Source organism: Pithys albifrons, chromosome 6 (genome assembly GCF_047495875.1).
Source record: "Pithys albifrons albifrons isolate INPA30051 chromosome 6, PitAlb_v1, whole genome shotgun sequence".
NCBI lineage: Eukaryota > Metazoa > Chordata > Aves > Passeriformes > Thamnophilidae > Pithys > Pithys albifrons.
This window is the reverse complement of record NC_092463.1, coordinates 62246966-62268446: the sequence shown is the minus strand read 5'-3', so window position 1 is coordinate 62268446 and position 21481 is coordinate 62246966. Positions and strand designations below refer to the sequence as shown.

General features: G+C 63.9%; 2 protein-coding genes across 2 annotated transcripts; one reads left to right on the top strand and one right to left on the bottom strand.

Moving 5' to 3' along the window:
* Positions 1-55: 55 nt before the first annotated feature.
* Positions 56-10297, top strand: OSBP (oxysterol binding protein). The gene is made up of 14 exons (XM_071559233.1): positions 56-387; positions 1936-2144; positions 5572-5819; positions 5911-6109; positions 6346-6451; positions 6534-6588; positions 7740-7871; positions 7949-8194; positions 8274-8394; positions 8469-8572; positions 8666-8761; positions 8836-9017; positions 9106-9326; positions 9405-10297. The coding sequence occupies exons 1-14, from the start codon at positions 80-82 to the stop codon at positions 9545-9547; spliced, it is 2370 nt and encodes a 789-aa protein (XP_071415334.1). The 5' UTR covers positions 56-79; the 3' UTR covers positions 9548-10297.
* Positions 10298-12433: 2136 nt separating this feature from the next.
* Positions 12434-18291, bottom strand: CABP4 (calcium binding protein 4). Its single transcript, XM_071559572.1, has 6 exons — positions 17978-18291; positions 16917-16947; positions 14595-14738; positions 14407-14516; positions 12689-12836; positions 12434-12595 (listed from the first exon to the last, which is right to left on the bottom strand). The coding sequence occupies exons 1-6, from the start codon at positions 18221-18223 to the stop codon at positions 12567-12569; spliced, it is 708 nt and encodes a 235-aa protein (XP_071415673.1). The 5' UTR covers positions 18224-18291; the 3' UTR covers positions 12434-12566.
* Positions 18292-21481: the final 3190 nt, after the last annotated feature.

Here is a 21481-nt window from a genome sequence, read left to right as displayed (position 1 = left end):
CTCTGGCCCGCCAATGGGGCGCCGGCGTGGGCGGGGCAAGTGACGGCAGCGCGGCGGGGCGGTGGCGGCCGCGGCGGCGATGGCGGAGCTGCGAGCGGCGGGCGCGGGGCCCGGCCCGGCCGCGCCCCCCGGGCCCACAGCGCTGCCCGCGGGCCCCGGCGCGGCCCCGGCCCTGCCCTCCCCGGCGGCCAGCACCGGGTCAGCACCGGCTCCCACGGCACCGGCGGCGCCCACGGCCACGGGCGGCGGCGGGGCTGGTGCGGGCGGCGGCGGCGGGGCCGGTCCCGGCTCGGCCCGTGAGGGATGGCTCTTCAAGTGGACCAACTACATCAAGGGGTACCAGCGCCGCTGGTTCGTGCTCAGTAACGGGCTGCTCAGCTACTACCGGTACGTAGTGGGGCCCCCCCGTGACCTTGGGCACGGCCTGAGCCCCCCGCGGGGTGCGGGGCCTGGCGGGCCGGGGGTCCCCCGGGACAGCTGAGCAGCGGGGCGGGGGTCGCCTCCCTGTTCCCGGGGGTGTCACCTCCCGGACCCCGCAAGCTTCATCTGGGGGGTGGTCGCCACCTCCCCCGGTGCCAAAAGGGTGGGTGTCACCTCCCCGGACCCGAGGTTGGTACCCCCGTGTCACCGACGTTGTCACCTCCTTCTTCCCGGGGCTGTCACTTCCCGGTCCCCGGGACAGTATTTTGGGACTCGGGGTTCTCAGCCCATTCCCCGGTGCCAGCTGGGGAAGGGGACAGATGTCACCTCCCGGTCCGCTGGATTGTCACTCCTCTGTCCCCGCGGGTATTTTGGGCAGGGGGTGGCTCGGGGGTCTCCACCTCCTCCCGCCTCTTCCAGCCCGTGAATCCCACTGTCCTTCCCAGCACCTTTTCCCGGTGGCCCCGTGGCTTGTCCCCAACCCCCGGCAGTGGCACTGCCACCGCCGTGGGGACACCTGAGCCCTGCCCGGGGCGGGGGGGCCGTGCCCTCCATTATTAATGGCAGAACCGGAGCCTTGGGCAGCTGCTGGCTCCGGTTACACCGCCTGGAATAGGGGGAACACGCCGGGATTGGGGTGTCCCCGCTGGATGTCACCCCTGGCAGGCGCTGACGTGGACAGGGAGTGCCGGGCTGGGACTTCACCCTTGTCCCAGGCCGTGCCAGGATCCGGGAAGCACGAGGATTCCCGAAGCTCCAGAGTCCCTGAGGCCACTCCTGGGAGCAGGAGGGCTGTGGATTTGTCCCCCCTCAAGCAACACCCCCAGCCTTGGCCCCACCAAAGCCTCCCTATTTATAGCCCCACGTGGCAGACCGGGAATGCCGAGCACCCTTCCCGACCCCTTCCCTCCCTCACCGGGAATGCCGAGCACCCATCCCGACCTGCCCTGGGGGCTCATCCCGGCCCCTTCCCTCCCTCACCGGGAATGCCGAGCACCCTTCCCGACCCACCCTGGGAGCTCATCCCGGCCCCTTCCCTCCCTCACCGGGAATGCCGAGCACCCTTCCCGACCCCTTCCCTCCCTCACCGGGAATGCCGAGCACCCTTCCCGACCCGTCCTGGGGGCTCATCCCGGCCCCTTCCCTCCCTCACCGGGAATGCCGAGCACCCTTCCCGACCCACCCTGGGGGCTCATCCCGGCCCCTTCCCTCCCTCACCGGGAATGCCGAGCACCCTTCCCGACCCACCCTGGGGGCTCATCCCGGCCCCTTCCCTCCCTCACCGGGAATGCCGAGCACCCTTCCCGACCCACCCTGGGAGCTCATCCCGGCCCCTTCCCTCCCTCACCGGGAATGCCGAGCACCCTTCCCGACCCCTTCCCTCCCTCACCGGGAATGCCGAGCACCCTTCCCGACCCCTTCCCTCCCTCACCGGGAATGCCGAGCACCCTTCCCGACCCGCCCTGGGGGCTCATCCGGGCCCCTTCCCTCCCTCACCCTGTGCTTCCCGCGCAGATCCAAGGCCGAGATGGGCCACACGTGCCGCGGCACCATCAACCTGGCCACGGCCAACATCACCGTGGAGGATTCCTGCAACTTCATCATCTCCAACGGCGGCGCCCAGACCTACCACCTCAAGGCCAGCTCCGAGGTGGAGCGGCAGCGCTGGGTCACTGCCCTGGAGCTCGCCAAGGCCAAGGCTGTCAAGATGCTGGAGGAGTCAGGTACGGCATTCCCGGGATCCCGCGGGGGGCCGGGGCAGGGCCACAGTGCCCCTCGGGACACAGGGGAGGAGTGCGGCGTCTTCCAGGGGGATTCACAGTGCCCAGCAGGACTCCGGGTGGAATTCCAGCATCCCAGGCTGGAGCCCAGTGCAAGATCCCAGTTCCCCATAGGACCCACCCAGGGCAGGATCCCAGTGCAGGATCCCAGTTCCCCATAGGACCCACCTAGGGCAGGATCCCAGTGCAAGATCCCAGTTCCCCACAGGACCTACCCAGGGCAGGATCCCAGGGCAGGATCCCAGTTCCACAGTGGACCCAGTGCAAGATCCCAGTTCCCCGTAGGACCCGCCCAGTGCAGGATCCCAGTGCAGGATCCCAGTTCCCCACAGGACCTACCCAGGGCAGGATCCCAGGGCAGGATCCCAGTTCCCCATAGGACCCACCCAGGGCAGGATCCCAGTTCCACCGTGGACCCAGTGCTGGATCCCAGTGCAAGATCCCAGTTCCCCATAGGACCCGCCCAGGGCAGGATCCCAGTGCAGGATCCCAGTTCCCCATAGGACCCACCCAGGGCAGGATCCCAGTTCCACAGTGGACCCAGTGCTGGATCCCAGTGCAAGATCCCACTTTCCTGCAGGACCCAGTGCTGGATCCCAGTGCAAGATCCCACTTCCCTACAGGACCCAGTGCTGGATCCCAGTGCAAGATCCCAGTTCCCCGCAGGACCTACCCAGGACAGGATTCCATTGCAAAATCCCAGTGCTGGATCCCACAGGACCCAGGGCAGGATCCCAGTACCCTGGCCGTGATCCCAGTGCCCCACAGGCCTCAGACTGGATCCCAGTTCTCCACAGGACCCAGTGCTGGATCCCAGTTCCCCACAGAACCCAGTGCAAGATCCCAGTGCTGGATCCCAGTACCACACAGGACCCGGGGCAGGATCCCAGTATCCTGGGCATGATCCCAGTGTCCCAAAGTACCCAGTGCTGGATCCCAGTTCCCCACAGGCCCCAGTGCTGGATCCCAGTACCACACAGGACCCAGGGCAGGATCCCAGTATCCTGGGCATGATCCCAGTGTCCCACAGGCCCCAGGGCAAGATCCCAGTTCCCCACAGGACCTCCCCAGGGCTGGATCCTGGTGCAAGATCTCAGTTCCCCACAGGACCTACCTGGTGCTGGGTCCCAGTACCACACAGGACCCAGGGCATGATCCCAGTATCCTGGGCATGATCCCAGTGTCCCACAGTATCCTGGGCATGATCCCAGTGCCTCACGGATCCCAGGGCAGGATCTCAGTGTCTTGCAGGACCCAGAGCAGGATCCCAGTGCCCTCAGGATGAAATCCTGGTGTCCAAAAGGACCCAGGGCAGGATTGCCATGCCCCTCAGGATAGGATTCCAGTGTCCCCAGGGCAGGATCTCAGTGCCCAACAGGAGCCAGGGTGAGATCCTGGTGTTCCAGGCAGGACCTCAATGCCCCAGGTTAGGATCATAATGCCCTCAGGATGAAGTCCCAGTGCCCCATAGGACCCAGGGTGGGTAGGATTCCAGTGTCCTGCGTGCAGGATCCCAGTTTTCCATGGAATCCAGGGTAAGATCCCAGTGTTCTAGGTCAGCATTCCAGTGCCTCATGGGACGCAGAACAGGATCCCAGGGCAATATCCCAGTGCCTCACAGGCCCTAGGACCGAATTCCAGTGCCCTGAGGGTGAAATCCCAGTGCCCCACAGGCTCCAGAGCAGCATCCCAGTGCCCTCAGGGTGAAATCCCAGTGCCCAGAACTGAATCCCAGTGCCCATATGGTGAAATCCCAGTGCCCACATGGTGAAATCCCAGTGCCCTCAGGGTGAAATCCCAGTGCCCACATGGTGAAATCCCAGTGCCCCACAGACCCCAGGGCAGCATCCCAGTGCCCTCAGGATGAAATCCCAGTGCCCAGAACTGAATCCCAGTGCCCTTATGGTGAAATCCCAATACCCCACAGACCCCAGGGCAGCATCCCAGTGCCCAGAACTGAATCCCAGTGCCCACATGGTGAAATCCCAGTGCCCCACAGACCCCAGGGCAGCATCCCAGTGCCCTCAGGATGAAATCCCAGTACCCAGAACTGAATCCCAGTGCCCTCAGGATGAAATCCCAGTGCCCACATGGTGAAATCCCAGTGCCCCACAGACCCCAGGGCAGCATCCCAGTGCCCTCAGGATGAAATCCCAGTACCCAGAACTGAATCCCAGTGCCCTCAGGATGAAATCCCAGTGCCCACATGGTGAAATCCCAGTGCCCCACAGACCCCAGGGCAGCATCCCAGTGCCCTCAGGGTGAAATCCCAGTGCCCAGAACTGAATCCCAGTGCCCTTATGGTGAAATCCCAATACCCCACAGACCCCAGGGCAGCATCCCAGTGCCCACATGGTGAAATCCCAGTGCCCCACAGGCCCCAGGCCAGGATCCCAGTGCCCAGAACTGAATCCCAGTGCCCTTATGGTGAAATCCCAGTGCCCCACAGGCTCCAGAGCAGCATCCCAGTGCCCTCAGGGTAAAATCCCAGTGCCCCACAGGCTCCAGGGCAGGATCTCAGTGCCCCACAAGCCCCGGGGCAGGATTTCAGTGTCCCCAGGGCAGGATCCCAGTGCCCTCAGGATGAAATCCCAGTGCCCAGAACTGAATCCCAGTGCCCTTATGGTGAAATCCCAATACCCCACAGACCCCAGGGCAGCATCCCAGTGCCCAGAACTGAATCCCAGTGCCCACATGGTGAAATCCCAGTGCCCTCAGGGTGAAATCGCAGTGCCCCACAGGCCCCAGGGCAGCATCCCAGTGCCCTCAGGGTAAAATCCCAGTGCCCCACAGGCCCCAGGGCAGGATCTCAGTGCCCTCAGGATGAAATCCCAGTGCCCCACAGGCCCCAGGGCAGGATCTCAGTGCCCTCAGGGTAAAATCCCAGTGCCCCACAGGCCCCATGGCAGGATCTCAGTGCCCTCAGGGTAAAATCCCAGTGCCCCACAGGCCCCATGGCAGGATCTCAGTGCCCTCAGGGTGAAATCCCAGTGCCCCACAGGCCCCATGGCAGGATCTCAGTGCCCTCAGGGTGAAATCCCAGTGCCCCACAGGCCCCAGGGCAGGATCTCAGTGCCCTCAGGGTGAAATCCCAGTGCCCCACAGGCCCCAGGGCAGGATCTCAGTGCCCTCAGGGTAAAATCCCAGTGCCCCACAGGCCCCAGGGCAGGATCTCAGTGCCCCACAAGCCCCGGGGCAGGATTCCAGTGTCCCCAGGGCAGGATCCCAGTAACCTATAGGACACAGGGCAGTATCCCTGTGCCCTCGAGGATTTGGGGACCCCCCATGCCCCTCCTGGCAGCCCCACCATCCCCTCCTCCCGGCGCCGCACCCCAACCCGCACTTCCCAATCCCTTCCCCGTTCCCTCAGACGACTCCGGCGACGAGTCGGTGTCGCAGACGGACAAGACGGAGCTGCAGAACACGCTCCGGATTTTATCCAGCAAGGTGGAGGACCTGAGCACCTGCAACGACCTGATCGCCAAGCACGGCACGGCCCTGCAGCGCTCGCTCAGCGAGCTCGAGGCCCTGCGCCTGCCCCCCGAGAGCACCGACAAAATCAAGCAGGTCAATGAGCGGGCCACGCTCTTCCGCATCACCTCCAACGCCATGATCAACGTGAGGCCGCTTCCCCAGGGAAAACCGGCGGGAAAACCAGCGGGAAACAGCCCCCTTCCCTCGCCCAACTGGGTGTTTTGTGTGCCCGCAGGCCTGCAGGGATTTCATGCTGCTGGCGCAGACGCACGGGAAGAAATGGCAGAAGTCGCTGCAGCAGGAGCGGGATCAGCGGATCCGGCTGGAGGAGACGCTGGAGCAGCTGGCCAAGCAGCACAACCACCTGGAAAGGGCGTTCCGGGGGGCCACGGTGCTCCCTGCCAGCACGGCTGGCACTGGTGGATCTGGGAAAGGTGGGTGGGACAAGGCGGCTTTCCCTGCGCTTCCCTCGCTCCGCTGATCCCGAGGGAAGTGTCTGTCCCATCTCACCTAAGGGATTTTGGCACTTAAAACTGGCTCCAAAGTGGCTGATCTGGGCTTGTCTGTGTGACTCCTCCCCTGGCTGCTGGTGACAGGGTCCTCCCGGTGTCCCACTGGTGGGAAAATGGGAATGATCTCCTTTCCTTAACAACCTTGTCCCCCTTCCCAGATCTGTGCTGCCCCTCCAAAGGTGATCTCAGTGACGAGGACGACGACAACAACGAGTTCTTTGACGCCCCCGAGATCTTCCCCATGCCTGACATGATGGGCCACAAGTGAGTTTTAGGGAATTCTGGGTGCCCCTCCAGTGCCTGCACCTGCCTTGGGAATGATCACCCTCTTTTCCACCCTTTCCAGGAGAACTGGGAGCAACATCAGCGGCACCAGCAGTGACATCAGCCTGGATGAGCAGGTGGGATGGGGGTTTATATCTTTGGGGGAGACAGGGCTGGGATGGGGATGCCCAAATTCCCACAGAGGGGTTTGGGGGGTGCCAGTGATGGAATAGACCTCTGGGGAGACAAGGCTAGAGTGGGGGGTGCCCTAATTCCCACAGAGGGGTTTTGGGGGGTGCCAGTGATGGAATAGCCCTCTGGGGAGACAAGGCTAGCCTGGGGGGTGCCCTAATTCCCACAGAGGGGTTTTGGGGGGTGCCAGTCATGGAACAGCCCTTTGGGGGCACAGGGGTGGGCTGGGGGTGCCCTAATTCCCATAGAGGGGGTTTGGGGGGTCCCAGCCGTGGAACAGCCCTTTGGGGGCACCGGGGTGGGCTGGAGGTGCCCTAATTCCCATAGAGGGGTTTTGGGGGGTCCCAGTCATGGAACAGCCCTTTGGGGGCACAGGGGTGGGCTGGGAGTGCCCTAATTGCCACAGAGGGGGTTTGGGGGGTCCCGGTTGTGGAACAGCCCTTTGGGGGCACAGGGGTGGGCTGGGGAACAGCCCTAATTACCACAGAGGGGGTTTGGGGGGTCCCAGTCATGGAACAGCCCTTTGGGGGCACAGGGGTGGGCTGGGGGTGCCCTCATTCCCACAGAGGGGTTTTGGGGGGTCCCAGTCATGGAACAGCCCTTTGGGGGCACAGGGGTGGGCTGGGGGTGCCCTAATTACCACAGAGGGGGTTTGGGGGGTCCCAGTTGTGGAACAGCCCTTTGGGGGCACAGGGGTGGGCTGGAGGTGCCCTAATTCCCACAGAGGGGGTTTGAGGGGTCCCAGCCGTGGAACAGCCCTTTGGGGGCACAGGGGTGGGCTGGGGGTGCCCTAATTCCTATAGAGGGGTTTTGGGGGGTCCCAGCCGTGGAACAGCCCTTTGGGGGCACCGGGGTGGGCTGAGGGTGCCCTAATTCCCACAGAGGGATTTTGGGGGGTGCCAGTCATGGAACAGCCCTTTGGGGGCACCGGGGTGGGCTGGAGGTGCCCTAATTCCCATAGAGGGGTTTTGGGGGGTCCCGGTTGTGGAACAGCCCTTTGGGGGCACCGGGATGGGCTGGGGAACAGCCCTAATTACCATAGAGGGGTTTTGGGGGATGCCAGTGATGGACCAGCCCTTGTCTCCTCCCTCCCCAGTACAAGCACCAGGTTGAGGACACCAAGAAGGAGAAGAGAACCCGCATTCCTTACAAACCCAACTACAGCCTCAACCTCTGGAGCATCATGAAGAACTGCATTGGGAAGGAATTATCCAAAATTCCCATGCCGGTGGGTGCAGATACAGCCGGAGGGTGGGCTCGAGGCTCCCCAAAAACCCCTTTGTTTGACCCATTTCTCCCTTCCAGGTGAACTTCAACGAGCCGCTGTCCATGCTCCAGCGGCTGACGGAGGACCTGGAGTACCACGAGCTCCTGGACCGGGCAGCCAAGTGCGAGAATTCCCTGGAGCAGCTTTGCTACGTGGCCGCCTTCACCGTCTCCTCCTACTCCACCACCGTCTTCCGCACCAGCAAACCCTTCAACCCGCTCCTGGGGGAGACCTTCGAGCTGGATCGGCTGGAGGAGAGCGGATACCGCTCCCTCTGCGAGCAGGTGTGGCCAGCCCCGCTCTCCCAGGCTCTCCTGATCCCTCGGGATGGCTGGCACTGAGCTGTTCCCAATCCCAATCCAGGTGAGCCACCACCCCCCGGCCGCTGCCCACCACGCCGACTCCAAGCACGGCTGGACGCTCCGCCAGGAAATCAAGATCACCAGCAAATTCCGAGGGAAATACCTCTCCATTATGCCTCTGGGTGAGCATCCTGGGATTTTGGGAACTGCCTAAAGCTCCGGGTGTGGTTCCCAATGCAGCTTTCCCCACCCCCAGGTACCATCCACTGCGTCTTCCACTCGTCCGGCAACCACTACACGTGGAAAAAGGTGACGACCACCGTGCACAACATCATTGTGGGGAAGCTGTGGATAGACCAGGTGGGAAAACATGGATATGGGAGTGTCCTGGTCCCGTGTGGATCCCCTGAGAATGGGGTGTGGATGAGTCTGACTGTCATCTCCCCTCTGCAGTCAGGTGAGATTGAGATCATCAACCACAAGACGGGCGACAAGTGCAACCTCAAGTTTGTCCCTTACAGCTACTTCTCCCGGGATGTGGCGAGGAAGGTAGGGAAAACAGGGAAGCGTGGGACACCCCTGGGTGCCTGTGTCCTGATTCAGGCCGTGCCCATTCCCTCCAGGTGACCGGGGAGGTGACAGACCCCTCTGGAAAGGTGCACTTTGTCCTGCTGGGCACGTGGGATGAGAAAATGGATTGCTACAAAGTCCAGCTGGGAACGGGGGACAACGGAAGTGAGGTCCGGCCACGAGCCCACGAATCCGAGGACACTCGGGTGCTGCTGTGGAAGCGGAACCCGCTCCCGTGAGTCGGGAATGTGGGACGAGGTGTCTTGGAGACGCAGGAGACACAGGGCCGGTGCTGAATTCCCGTCCTTCCTCCCGTGCCGCAGGAAGTATGCAGAGAACATGTACTACTTCTCGGAGCTGGCGCTGACCCTGAACGCCCCGGAGAACGGGACGGCTCCCACGGACAGCCGGTGGCGTCCCGACCAGCGGCTCATGGAAAACGGGCGTTGGGATGAGGCCAATGCCGAGAAGCAGCGGCTGGAGGAGAAGCAGCGGATCTCCCGCAAGCGCCGCGAGGCCGAGGCCGCCCGCGCCTCCGAGGACGGTAAGGAAGGGATGTCCCTCCTGCTCTGGAGCCCTCCCGGGTGGCCCCCCAGGCCCTGACCCCCCCTGTGCCCCCCAGGAACCCCCTGTGATCCCTACAAGCCGCTGTGGTTCGAGCGGAAGAAGGATCCGGTGACGCAGGAGCTGGCACACGTCTACAAGGGGGGATACTGGGAGAGCAAGGAAAAGCAGGACTGGAGCTTGTGCCCGGATATTTTCTGAGCCCAGCGAGGAGGAGGAGCGGCGGGATGGTGGGGGATGAAGGACAGGACCCCCTTCCTTCCGTGTCTGTCTTAAGCGCCCGCTGCCCCCACGCCAGCCGGGCTTTGCCTTAGCCCACCCAAACTGACCTTGGGGAGCGGGAGCCAACACAGCCCCCCCCAAATCCGGGCTGGAATGAGGGGTTCCCTCATCCCATCCACCTCCCTGGCACCTCGGGTTGGGGGGCACAGCCACCCCTAGGGTGGGGGGGGGGTCCCTGGGGTGAGCCCGAGGCTGGCCTTGGTCTCCCCCCCTTTCCCCACTTTTATTCCCGGTCACCCCCAGGAGTTCGGGTGCTTTTGGGGTACGGGGGGGCCAGACTGCCCCCCCCAGCCTGTTCTATAGGTGTATATTATATATATGTAGAGAGCAATCGGCGTCCCCTTCTGCCCCTGCCCACAGGGACCCCTCCCAGCCCCTGGTTTGGGGGGTCCCCCTCCCCAGGGTGTTCCCCCCCCCAAGGGGACCCCCCATGAGGTGCCTTCCCTGTAGGTTTAGGACGGGGGGGTTGTCCTGGGTTTTGGGGGGGATTGCACCCCCAAACACTACAGGGGTGGGGAGAGACTGCGAGGGGGGGTCTCTGCACCCCCAAACCTGAAACTGGGGGCTTTTGATGCCTTTTTATTTTATGTTTTCCTTTTTTTTCGTTTCTTTTTTGTTTTTCTTTTTTTTGGTCTCCGGGAAAAAGAACTAAATTAAAATCTGTGAATGCCCCAACCCGGCTGTGCCTGCTCTGGGACAGCCTCCCAAGGCTGATTTTGGGGGGACCCTCCCTCCTCCTGTGGGGACCTGATCCCTACAGGGGTCCTGCACCCCCCAAAAAAAGGGGTGGCAGCACCCAAATAGGGTCTTGAACCCCATTCCTGGGGCTCTCCATGTGTTCTCACTCCCCCAGGTCCTGCTGCCTCACTGTGGGTGGGGGGCCTGGGGGGTGTCCCCTGTGTCATCCCTGCATTCCCTGCTGGGTTTGGAGTGTTGGGGACCCCCCTGGGTGTCTCCTCCCCCACGCAGAAGCTTCTGGGTTCTTTTTGGGGGGTCCCTCGACCTCTTCCCAGGGACCCCCTTCGTCCGGGGGGGACTCCCTGGGGGCACTTCCAGGGACAGGGTGGGGATCCTGGGGGGACACACGTGTCCTGTCCCCTCCCACGTGCTGATTGCCGATTGGTTGAGCCCCCACCTGATGCTGATTTGCCAGTTGGTTGGAGTAAGCACACCCCCCATCAGGGTGGTGTTTCCCACCCTCCTTGGTCGGTGAGTGCTGATTGGCCAGTTGGTTTGGAAGGTCACAGTGGGTTCAATCCAGCCAATGGGAGGGCGCGGGTTGGCCTCGATGCCCCATCCCTGCCACACCCCCAGGCAGCCACCCCCCTGTCCCTGTAGGACCCCACTGTGTTCTCCATGGGACCCTCGTGGGGCCTCCCACTGCCCCTGTGGGACACCTGTCCTGCATGGGACCCTCATGGGTCCCCCAGTGCCCCTATGGGACACCTGTCCTGCATGGGACCCTCATGGGTCCCCCAGTGCCCCTGTGGGCCACCTGTCCTGCATGGGACCCCCATGGGGCCCCCCAGTGCCCCTATGGGATACCTGTCCTGCATGGGACCCTCATGGGTCCCCCAGTGCCCCTGTGGGACACCTGTCCTGCATGGGACCCCCGTGGGGTCCCCCAGTGCCCCTGTGGGACACCTGTCCTGCACGGGACCCTCGTGGGGCCCCCCAGTGCCCCTATGGGACACCTGTCCTGCACGGGACCCTCGTGGGGCCCCCCAGTGCCCCTATGGGACACCTGTCCTGCACGGGACCCTCATGGGTCCCCCAGTGCCCCTGTGGGACACGTGTCCTGCATGGGACCCTCATGGGTCCCCCAGTGCCCCTATGGGACACCTGTCCTGCATGGGACCCTCATGGGTCCCCCAGTGCCCCTGTGGGCCACCTGTCCTGCATGGGACCCCCATGGGGCCCCCAGTGCCCCTATGGGACCCTCTGGCCTCCATGGGACCCCCGTGGGACCCCCCAGTGCCCCTATGGGACACCTGTCTTCCATGGGACCCTCGTGGGGCCCCCCAGTGCCCCTATGGGACACCTGTCCTGCATAGGACCCTCGTGGGGCCCCCCAGTGCCCCTATGGGACACCTGTCCTGCACGGGACCCTCGTGGGGTCCCCCAGTGCCCCTATGGGACACCTGTCCTCCATGGGACCCTCATGGGTCCCCCAGTGCCCCTATGGGACACCTGTCCTGCATGGGACCCCCATGGGGCCCCCCAGTGCCCCTATGGGACACCTGTCCTCCATGGGACCCTCATGGGTCCCCCAGTGCCCCTGTGGGACACCTGTCCTCCATGAGACCCTCATGGGTCCCCCAGTGCCCCTATGGGACACCTGTCCTGCATGGGACCCTCATGGATCCCCCAGTGCCCCTGTGGGACCCTCTGTCCTCCATGGGACCCCCGTGGGACCCTCTGGCTTTCATGGGACCCCCATGGGACCACCCCTTTTGCCCCTTATGGGACCTCTGTGACACCCCCCTCATCCTCCATGGGACCACTGTGGAACTGCCATGGGACCCCTCCCATCCTCTATAGGACCCCTCCATATCCCCTGTGGAACCCCCCTCTGTCCCTTGTGGGATCCCATGGCACCCCTGTTCCCCACCTCCAGGGGTGGCTCAAGGTGGCCAAGGGGACAGTGACCCCCACATCCCACCCCTCTCCCCCCACCCCACATCCCAGCCCTTGGCCGCTCCCCACGCCCACCAGACACGTTCCTCCAGCTGCAACCAAGGGGTTTTATTGGGGTCCCCCCAGTCCTGCCACCACCCCTCGGGGGCTCTTGGTGTTGGGGGTCTCGTGTCCACCCCATTCCCAGATGCTCCACTCCAGCTGTTTGCTCCGAGCCCTAATGGTGGCAGAGAGGGGCAGGGAGCAGCTGAAGAGACGCTGGGGTGGGTTTGGGGGGGTCTCCTCCTGCCCGGAGGCTCCGTTACCGTGACGACAACATCATGACAAACTCTGCGGGGGGAGCAGGGGGTGTCAGGGGAGGGGTCCCCCTCCCTCCCTCCCTCCGCAGCCCCCTGGGAAGGGGCAGTGCGGGGTGTCCCTCACCGTCGAAGTCCACGCGCCCATCCCCGTTGAGGTCCACGTCCTGCAGGATCTCGTCCACCTCCTGCGCCTTGAGCTGCTCCCCGAGCAGTGCCGCGATGGCCTCGCGCATCTCCGCCGTGCTGATCTCCCCGTCCCCGTTCATGTCGAACTGCGGGGCCGGGGGTCACCCTCCCACCCCGGCCCCACCGCCCTCCTGCCATGCCCACAGCCACCCCCAGCTGCCTGGGGTCACCGTCCCCCTCTGTGGCCAGGGTGTCCCCATGGTCTTCCCAAGATCGCTGTCCCCCTCTGTGCTTGTGGTCACGCTCATGGTCACGCTCAGTCGTCACTGATCCCCCATTGTCACTGTCCCCTCTCATGTCTTTGGTCACCCTCCATGGTCACCATTCCTCTGTGGGTGTGGCCTACACACTGTCTGCCTGTGGTCACCCCCATGGTCACTGTCCCCTCCCATGCCTGTGGTCACACCTATGGTCACTGTCCCCTCCCATGCCTGTGGTCACCTCCATGGTCACTGTCCCCTCCCATGCCTGTGGTCACACCTATGGTCACTGTCCCCTCCCATGCCTGTGGTCACCTCCATGGTCACTGTCCCCTCCCATGCCTGTGGTCACCCCCATGGTCACTGTCCCCTCCCATGCCTGTGGTCACCCCATGGTCATTGTCCCCACCATGGTCTCTCCAGGGTCACTGTCCTCTCCATGCCTGTGGTCACCCCCATGGTCACTGTCCCCTCCATGTCTTTGGCCACCCACCATGGACACCAGTCTTCCATGAATGTGGTCTCCATATGGTCTTCCTGTGGTCACTGTCCTCTCTGCTTATGGTCATGCTCATGGTCACTGATCCCTCATGGTCACTGTCCCCTCCATGTCTGGTCAGTCCATGGTCAGTGTCATCCATGGTCTTCCTGTGGTCACTGTCCCCTTCTTACCTTCATGGTCACCATCTCCCCATGGTCCCTGTCCCCTTCCATACCTGTGGTCACCCCATGGTCTCTCCAGGGTCACTGTCCTCTCCATGCCTGTGGTCACCCCATGGTCATTGTCCCCACCGTGGTCTCTCCAGGGTCACTGTCCTCTCCATGCCTGTGGTCACCCCATGGTCATTGTCCCCACCGTGGTCTCTCCAGGGTCACTGTCCCCTCCATACCTGTGGTCACCCCCATGGTCTCTCCAGGGTCACTGTCCCCTCCATACCTGTGGTCACCCCATGGTCTCTCCAGGGTCACTGTCCTCTCCATGCCTGTGGTCACCCCATGGTCATTGTCCCCACCATGGTCTCTCCAGGGTCACTGTCCTCTCCATGCCTGTGGTCACCCCATGGTCATTGTCCCCACCATGGTCTCTCCAGGGTCACTGTCCTCTCCATGCCTGTGGTCACCCCATGGTCATTGTCCCCACCATGGTCTCTCCAGGGTCACTGTCCTCTCCATGCCTGTGGTCACCCCATGGTCATTGTCCCCACCATGGTCTCTCCAGGGTCACTGTCCTCTCCATGCCTGTGGTCACCCCATGGTCATTGTCCCCACCATGGTCTCTCCAGGGTCACTGTCCTCTCCATGCCTGTGGTTCCCCCCTGACCGTTACCATGGTCGCTGTGGCAATGGTCATGGTCCCTCATGGCCTTGGTCACCCATGTGCAGTGTCCCTGTGGCCATGGTCCCCTCCTGGCCGTGTCCCCACCACAGTCCCCACGGGCCCTGGGCACGGCAGTACCTCACGGAAGGCGATCTTCAGCTCCCTCACGCCCACCATGTGCGCCGTCTCCTCCCGCAGCTTCGGGCCCATCATCTGCACAAAGTCCTCGAAGTCCACGCGCCCGCCCACTGCGGTGCAAGGGGACACCCTCAGCTCCCCGTGTCCCCCCCACCCCAGGCCCCCCAGCCCCCCTGGCCCCTGCTCACTCCTCATCTTGATGTGCTGGGAGATCTCGATGAGCTCCATCTCGGTGGGCATGTACCCCAGGGTGCGCATGCAGGCGCCCAGGTCCTTGTAGCTGATGTACCCGTCCTGGTCCGTGTCGAACTCCTTGAAGGCGTCCAGCAGCTCTGGGCATGGGCACACAGGGACACGTGGGCACATGGGCACCACCGGGCACCACCACACCCCGGGGCAGGGATGTTCTTGGATGCAGTGCTGTGGCACGTGATCCCGTGGCACTGTGCCCCCTTGGGAGAGCCCTCCATGGCCATGTCCTCATGGCAGATCCTCCATGGCCTTGTCCCCATGGCTGTGTCCCCCTATGGGAGAGCCCTCCATGGCCATGTCTTCATGGCTGTGTCCCCCCAGGGGAGAGCCCTCCATGGCCTTGTCCCCATGGCTGTGTCCCCCTATGGGAGAGCCCTCCATGGCCATGTCCTCATGGCAGATCCTCCATGGCCATGTCCTCATGGCTGTGTCCCCCTATGGGAGAGCCCTCCATGGCCATGTCCCCATGGGACTGTCCCCCCTTGGAAGAGCCCTCCATGGCCATGTCCCCATGGCTGTGTCCCCCTATGGGAGAGCCCTCCATGCCCATGTCCTCATGGCACTGTCCCCCCTTGGGAGAGCCCTCCATGGCCATGTCCCCATGGCTGTATCCCCCTATGGGAGAGCCCTCCATGGCCATGTCCCCATGGCTGTGTCCCCCTATGGGAGAGCCCTCCATGGCCATGTCCTCATGGCTGTGTCCCCCCATGGGTGAGCCCTCCATGGCCATGTCCCCATGACACTGTCCCCCCTATGGGAGAGCCCTCCATGCCCATGTCCCCATGACACTGTCCCCCCTATGGGAGAGCCCTCCATGCCCATGTCCCCATGACACTGTCCCCCCTTGGGAGAGCCCTCCATGGCCATGTCCTCATGGCAGATCCTCCATGGCCATGTCCTCATGGCTGTGTCCCCCCATGGGTGAGCCCTCCATGGCCATGTCCCCATGACACTGTCCCCCCTTGGGAGAGCCCTCCATGGCCATGTCCTCATGGCAGATCCTCCATGGCCATGTCCCCATGGCACTGTCCCCCTATGGGAGAGCCCTCCATGGCCATGTCCCCATGGCACTGTCCCCCTATGGGAGAGCCCTCCATGGCCATGTCCCCATGGCTCTGTCCCCCTATGGGAGAGCCCTCCATGGCCATGTCCCCATGACACTGTCCCCCCTTGGGAGAGCCCTCCATGGCCATGTCCTCATGGCAGATCCTCCATGGCCATGTCCTCATGGCTGTGACCCCCTATGGGAGAGCCCTCCATGCCCATGTCCTCATGGCACTGTCCCCCCTTGGGAGAGCCCTCCATGGCCATGTCCCCATAACACTGTCCCCCCTTGGGAGAGCCCTCCATGGCCATGTCCCCATAACACTGTCCCCCTATGGGAGAGCCCTCCATGCCCATGTCCCCATAACACTGTCCCCTCAGGGGAGAGCCCTCTATGGCCATGTCCTCATGGCTGTGTCCCCCCATGGGTGAGCCCTCCATGGCCATGTCCTCATGGCTGTGTCCCCCCATGGGTGAGCCCTCCATGGCCATGTCCTCATGGCACTGTCCCCGCTATGGGAGAGCCCTCCATGGCCATGTCCCCATGGCTGTGTCCCCCCATGGGTGAGCCCTCCATGGCCATGTCCTCATGGCACTGTCCCCGCTATGGGAGAGCCCTCCATGGCCATGTCCTCATGGCACTGTCCCCGCTATGGGAGAGCCCTCCATGGCCATGTCCCCATGGCTGTGTCCCCCCATGGGTGAGCCCTCCATGGCCATGTCCTCATGGCACTGTCCCCGCTATGGGAGAGCCCTCCATGGCCATGTCCTCATGGCTCTGTCCCCCTATGGGAGAGCCCTCCATGGCCATGTCCCCATGGGACTGTCCCCCCATGGCAGATCCTCCATGGCCATGTCCCCATGGGACTGTCCCCCCTTGGAAGAGCCCTCCATGGCCATGTCCCCATGGCTCTGTCCCCTCAGGGGAGAGCCCTCTATGGCCATGTCCCCATGGCACTGTCCCCCCATGGCAGATCCTCCATGGCCATGTCCCCATGGGACTGTCCCCCCATGGCAGATCCTCCATGGCCATGTCCTCATGGCTGTGTCCCCCTATGGGAGAGCCCTCCATGGCCATGTCCCCATGATAACTGTCCCCCCCAGGGGAGAGCCCTCCGTGGCCATGGCACTGTCCCCCATGGCAGATCCCTCCCTGAGGCCATACACCTCTCCAAGTCCCTAAGCCACTGTCCCACCCTGTCCCCTCTGCTCACCATCCAGCTCCTCCGGTGACAGCTCCCGCTCCTGGATGGGACACAGGGTGGGTGACATCAGAGTGAGACCCAACTCTGTGCACCTCCCCACCCCCCAACCCTCCATGTCACCCTCCTTTTAATTGTGGGCCAAAATTAACTCAGGCAGAGGATTAGCAGGATTGGAGGCAAAGTCCCGCCCTGCCCCGTGCCTGTGCCCCCTGCCTGCCCTCTCCTGGTCCCCGTGTCCCCTCTGCTGTCACCCACCCTGGGGCTGGCCCACCCTGGGACCCCGAGGCTCTGGATCAGGTGTGGGTGCTGCTGAGGGGGCTTTGTACTCCGTAGGTGAGAGGGCAGGATGTTTCCCCCCAGAGCTCAGCTGCCCCTGCCCAGGGTGTCCCTTTAGGGTGTCCCCTCTATCCTCATGGCCCTGGGGTGTCCCTAAAGCCATCCCCAGTCCCCCATGTTCCCTCTCTCCCCAGGTCCCTGACCATGTTCCCGGTGCCCCATAACCCCTTCATCCTCAGGATTCCAGAGAGTCCCTGTCCCCATTCCCGCTTGTCCCCATCCCTAGGGTCCCAGAGTGACTCTGACTATGTCCCCAGTGTCCAATGTCCCCTCCATCCCCAGGGTCCTGGAGTGTACTCAACCCCATCCCCACTCTCCCCATGTCCCTTCCATCCCCATGGTTCTGGAATATCCCCAGTGTCCCCATTCCACAGTCCCCAACCCCATTCCCACTGTTCCCCCACCCCCCGTCTCCTCCATCCCCAGGGCCCTGGACTGTCCCCGTCCCCATGTCCCCATCCCCACTGTCCCCATGTCCCAGCCAGCCCCAGGGTTCCAGGGTGTCCCTGACCACGTCCCTAGTGCCCCTGTTCCCCCTCCATCCACAAGGTCCTGGACTGTCCCTGTCCCCATCTCCACCGTCCCCACATCCCTCCACACCCAGGGCCCTGGGCTGTCCCTGTCGCCAGCCCCACCATCCTCACATCCCCTCCATTCCCAGGGTCCCTCCATCTCCACTCTCACCCTCATGTCCCCATGTCCCCTCGGTCCCCATGCCCCCCTGCTGTCCCCACCTTGCCGAAGACAGTGTTGAGGAATGGGGAGTAGGTCTTGGTGGCAGCAGCGTGGGGGTCCCCGGGGCTCTTCTTCCCGCTCTTCTGCCCGTGGCCGCCGTGCCGGGACTCAGAGCCGGAATTCTTGTGGGCCGGGGGGTCCTCGGGGGCTTTGGGGGGTTTCTCCCCCGCCTCGCCCCCACCCTTCCCCTTCCGCGGGGGCTCCGTGTCCTTGGGGGTCCCCTTGTCCCGGCGGGTGCGTGGCATGTGGCTGGGACCGGGTGGGCAGCAGGGAGCGGGACCCCGGGGTGACTGAGCCACAGGAAGGAGCAGGGAAATCCTCTTACAGCACCCCCGTGACCCCCCCACCTCCCCCTCCCCGGGCTCCAGGGCCCGGCAGGGCAAAGCCAATTAGCGGTGATTAATGGCAGGAAACAGCCACGGCCACCAGTCCCCGGGCAGGGCCACATGGCCAGCGTGCCACAGCCACCAGAGGGTCCCCACACATGTCCTGGGGTCACCCACCGAGGGCCCTGCATGGGGAGTCCAGCAGTGGCATCCAAAGCCACCACAATGACCCCAGCACTGACACCCCAAAGCCACCTCAGTGTCCCCAGACCAACCCACATCCCCAGTGGTGACACCCCAAAGCCACCTCAGTGTCCCCAGACCAACCCACATCCCCAGCACTGACACCCCAAAGCCACCTCAGTGTCCCCAGACCAACCCACATCCCCAGCACTGACACCCCAAAGCCACCTCAGTGTCCCCAGACCAACCCACATCCCCAGCACTGACACCCCAAAGCCACCTCAGTGTCCCCAGACCAACCCACATCCCCAGTGGTGACACCCCAAAGCCACCACACTGTCCCCAGACCAAACCACATCCCCAGTGGTGACACCCCAAAGCCACCTCAGTGTCCCCAGACCAACCCACATCCCCAGGGATGACACCCCAAAGCCACCTCAGTGTCCCCAGACCAAACCACATCCCCAGGGATGACACTCCAAAGCCACCTCAGTGTCCCCAGACCAACCCACATCCCCAGCACTGAAACCCCAAAGCCACCTCAGTGTCCCCAGACCAACCCACATCCCCAGTGGTGACACCCCAAAGACACCACACTGTCCCCAGCACTGACACTCCAAGGCCACCACGGCATCCTCAGACCAACCCACATCCCCAGCACTGACACTCCAAAGCCACTACACTGTCCCCAGCATTGACCCCCCAAAGCCACCACAGGGTCCCCACACCAACCCACATCCCCAGTGGTGACCCCCCAAAGCCACCACGGGGTCCCCAGCACTGACACTCCAAGGCCACCACGGCATCCTCAGACCAACCCACATCCCCAGTGGTGACACCCCAAAGCCACCACACTGTCCCCAGCATTGACACCCCAAAGCCACCACAGGGTCCCCAACACTGACCCCCCTAAAGCCACCTCAGTGTCCCCAGACCAACCCACATCCCCAGCACTGACACCCCAAAGCCACCACAGGATCCCCAGCACTGACACTCCAAGGCCACCTCAGTGTCCCCAGACGAAACCACATCCCCAGGGATGACACCCCAAAGCCACCTCAGTGTCCCCAGACCAACCCACATCCCCAGGGATGACACCCCAAAGCCACCTCAGTGTCCCCAGACCAACCCACATCCCCAGTGGTGACACCCCAAAGCCACTTCAGTGTCCCCAGACCAACCCACATCCCCAGTGGTGACACCCCAAAGCCACCACACTGTCCCCAGCACTGACACCGCAAAGCCACCTCAGTGTCCCCAGACCAAACCACATCCCCAGGGATGACACTCCAAAGCCACCTCAGTGTCCCCAGACCAACCCACATCCCCAGTGGTGACACCCCAAAGCCACCTCAGTGTCCCCAGACCAACCCACATCCCCAGGGATGACACTCCAAAGCCACCTCAGTGTCCCCAGACTAAAACACATCCCCAGGGGTGACATCCCAAAGCCACCACACTGTCCCCAGCACTGACACCCCAAAGCCACCTCAGTGTCCCCACACCAACCCACATCCCCAGTGGTGACATCCCAAGGTCACATACCCACATCCCCTCACCTGGCACCTCTCCCCAGGCTCCCCCTGTCTCTAAGGTAGGTCCTACATTATTTACCACCCTGTGCCACCTGCCACGGTCACCCCTGTGCCACCCACTGGCACAGTCCATGGGTGACCATGGACGTGGGGTGATCATGTCCCATGGGGTGACCCCGTCCCATAGGTGACCCTGTCCTATGAGCACCATGTCCCATAGGTGACCCTGTCCCATGAGCACCATGTCCCATGGGGTGACCCTGCCCATGGAGTGCCCCGATCCCACGTGTGACCCTGCGACAGAGGTGACCCTGCCCCGCGGGGACCGTCCCCCCTGATGTGCCCCTACCCCACGTGTCCCCCCGTGTCCCAATGCCCGCCGTGTGTCCCCTGAGAACCCCCAGTGTCTCAATGTCCCCTGTGTGTCCCCCCCGTGTGTCTCCCGTGTCCCCTCAGTGTCCCGATGTCCCCCGTGTATCCCTCCGTGTCCTGGTCCCCCCCCCCCCCCGCCGCGTGTCTCTCGTGTCCCCCCAGTGTCCCAGTCCCTCCCGTGTGTCCCCCTGTGTGCCCCCCCCCGTGTACTCCCCGTGTCCTGGTGCCCCCCGTGTGTCCCCCCGGTGTCCTGGTGCCCCCCCGTGTTCCCCCAGTGTCCCGGTGCCCCCCTCCGTGTGTGTCCCCAGTGTCCCCGCAGGGTCTCGATGCCTCTGTGTGTCCCCCAGATGTGTCCCCCCCGTGTGTCCCTCCAGTGTCCCCGCATGGTCCCGGTGCCCCCGTGTGTCCCGTCGTGTGTCCCCCCAGTGTCCTGGTCCCCCCCCCCCGTGTCTCTCGTGTCCCCCCAGTGTCCCGGTGTCCTCCCTGTGTGTCCCTCCAGGGTCTCGATGCCCCCGTGTGTCCCCCTGTGTGCCCCCCCGTGTACTCCCAGTGTCCTGGTGCCCCCCGTGTGTCCCCCCGGTGTCCTGGTGCCCCCCGTGTTCCCCCAGTGTCCCGGTGCCCCCCTCCGTGTGTGTCCCCAGTGTCCCCGCAGGGTCTCGATGCCTCTGTGTGTCCCCCAGATGTGTCCCCCCCGTGTGTCCCTCCAGTGTCCCCGCATGGTCCCGGTGCCCCCGTGTGTCCCGTCGTGTGTCCCCCCAGTGTCCTGGTCCCCCCCCCCCCGTGTCTCTCGTGTCCCCCCAGTGTCCCGGTGTCCTCCCTGTGTGTCCCTCCAGGGTCTCGATGCCCCCGTGTGTCCCCCTGTGTGCCCCCCCGTGTACTCCCAGTGTCCTGGTGCCCCCCGTGTGTCCCCCCGGTGTACCCCGTGTCCCCCCAGTGTCCCGGTGCCCTCCCCCCCCGTATGTGTCCCCCCGTGTGTCCCCGCAAGGTCTCGATGCCTCTGTGTGTTCCCCAGATGTGTCCCCCCGTGTGTCCCTCCAGTGTCCCCGCATGGTCCCGGTGCCCCCGTGTGTCCCGCCGTGTGTCCTCC

Excerpts from the sequence above, each read along its gene's own strand:
- OSBP (XM_071559233.1), top strand. The coding sequence starts at position 80 with ATGGCGGAGCTGCGAGCGGCGGGCGCGGGGCCCGGCCCGGCCGCGCCC. Across the intron at positions 8,195-8,273 it reads ACCGCTCCCTCTGCGAGCAG|GTGAGCCACCACCCCCCGGC; the intron begins GTGTGGCCAGCC and ends ATCCCAATCCAG. Across the intron at positions 8,395-8,468 it reads CCTCTCCATTATGCCTCTGG|GTACCATCCACTGCGTCTTC; the intron begins GTGAGCATCCTG and ends CCCCACCCCCAG.
- CABP4 (XM_071559572.1), bottom strand. The coding sequence starts at position 18,223 with ATGCCACGCACCCGCCGGGACAAGGGGACCCCCAAGGACACGGAGCCC. Across the intron at positions 14,739-16,916 it reads GTCACCGGAGGAGCTGGATG|AGCTGCTGGACGCCTTCAAG; the intron begins GTGAGCAGAGGG and ends GCCCATGCCCAG. Across the intron at positions 12,596-12,688 it reads TGGGCGCGTGGACTTCGACG|AGTTTGTCATGATGTTGTCG; the intron begins GTGAGGGACACC and ends CTCCCCCCGCAG.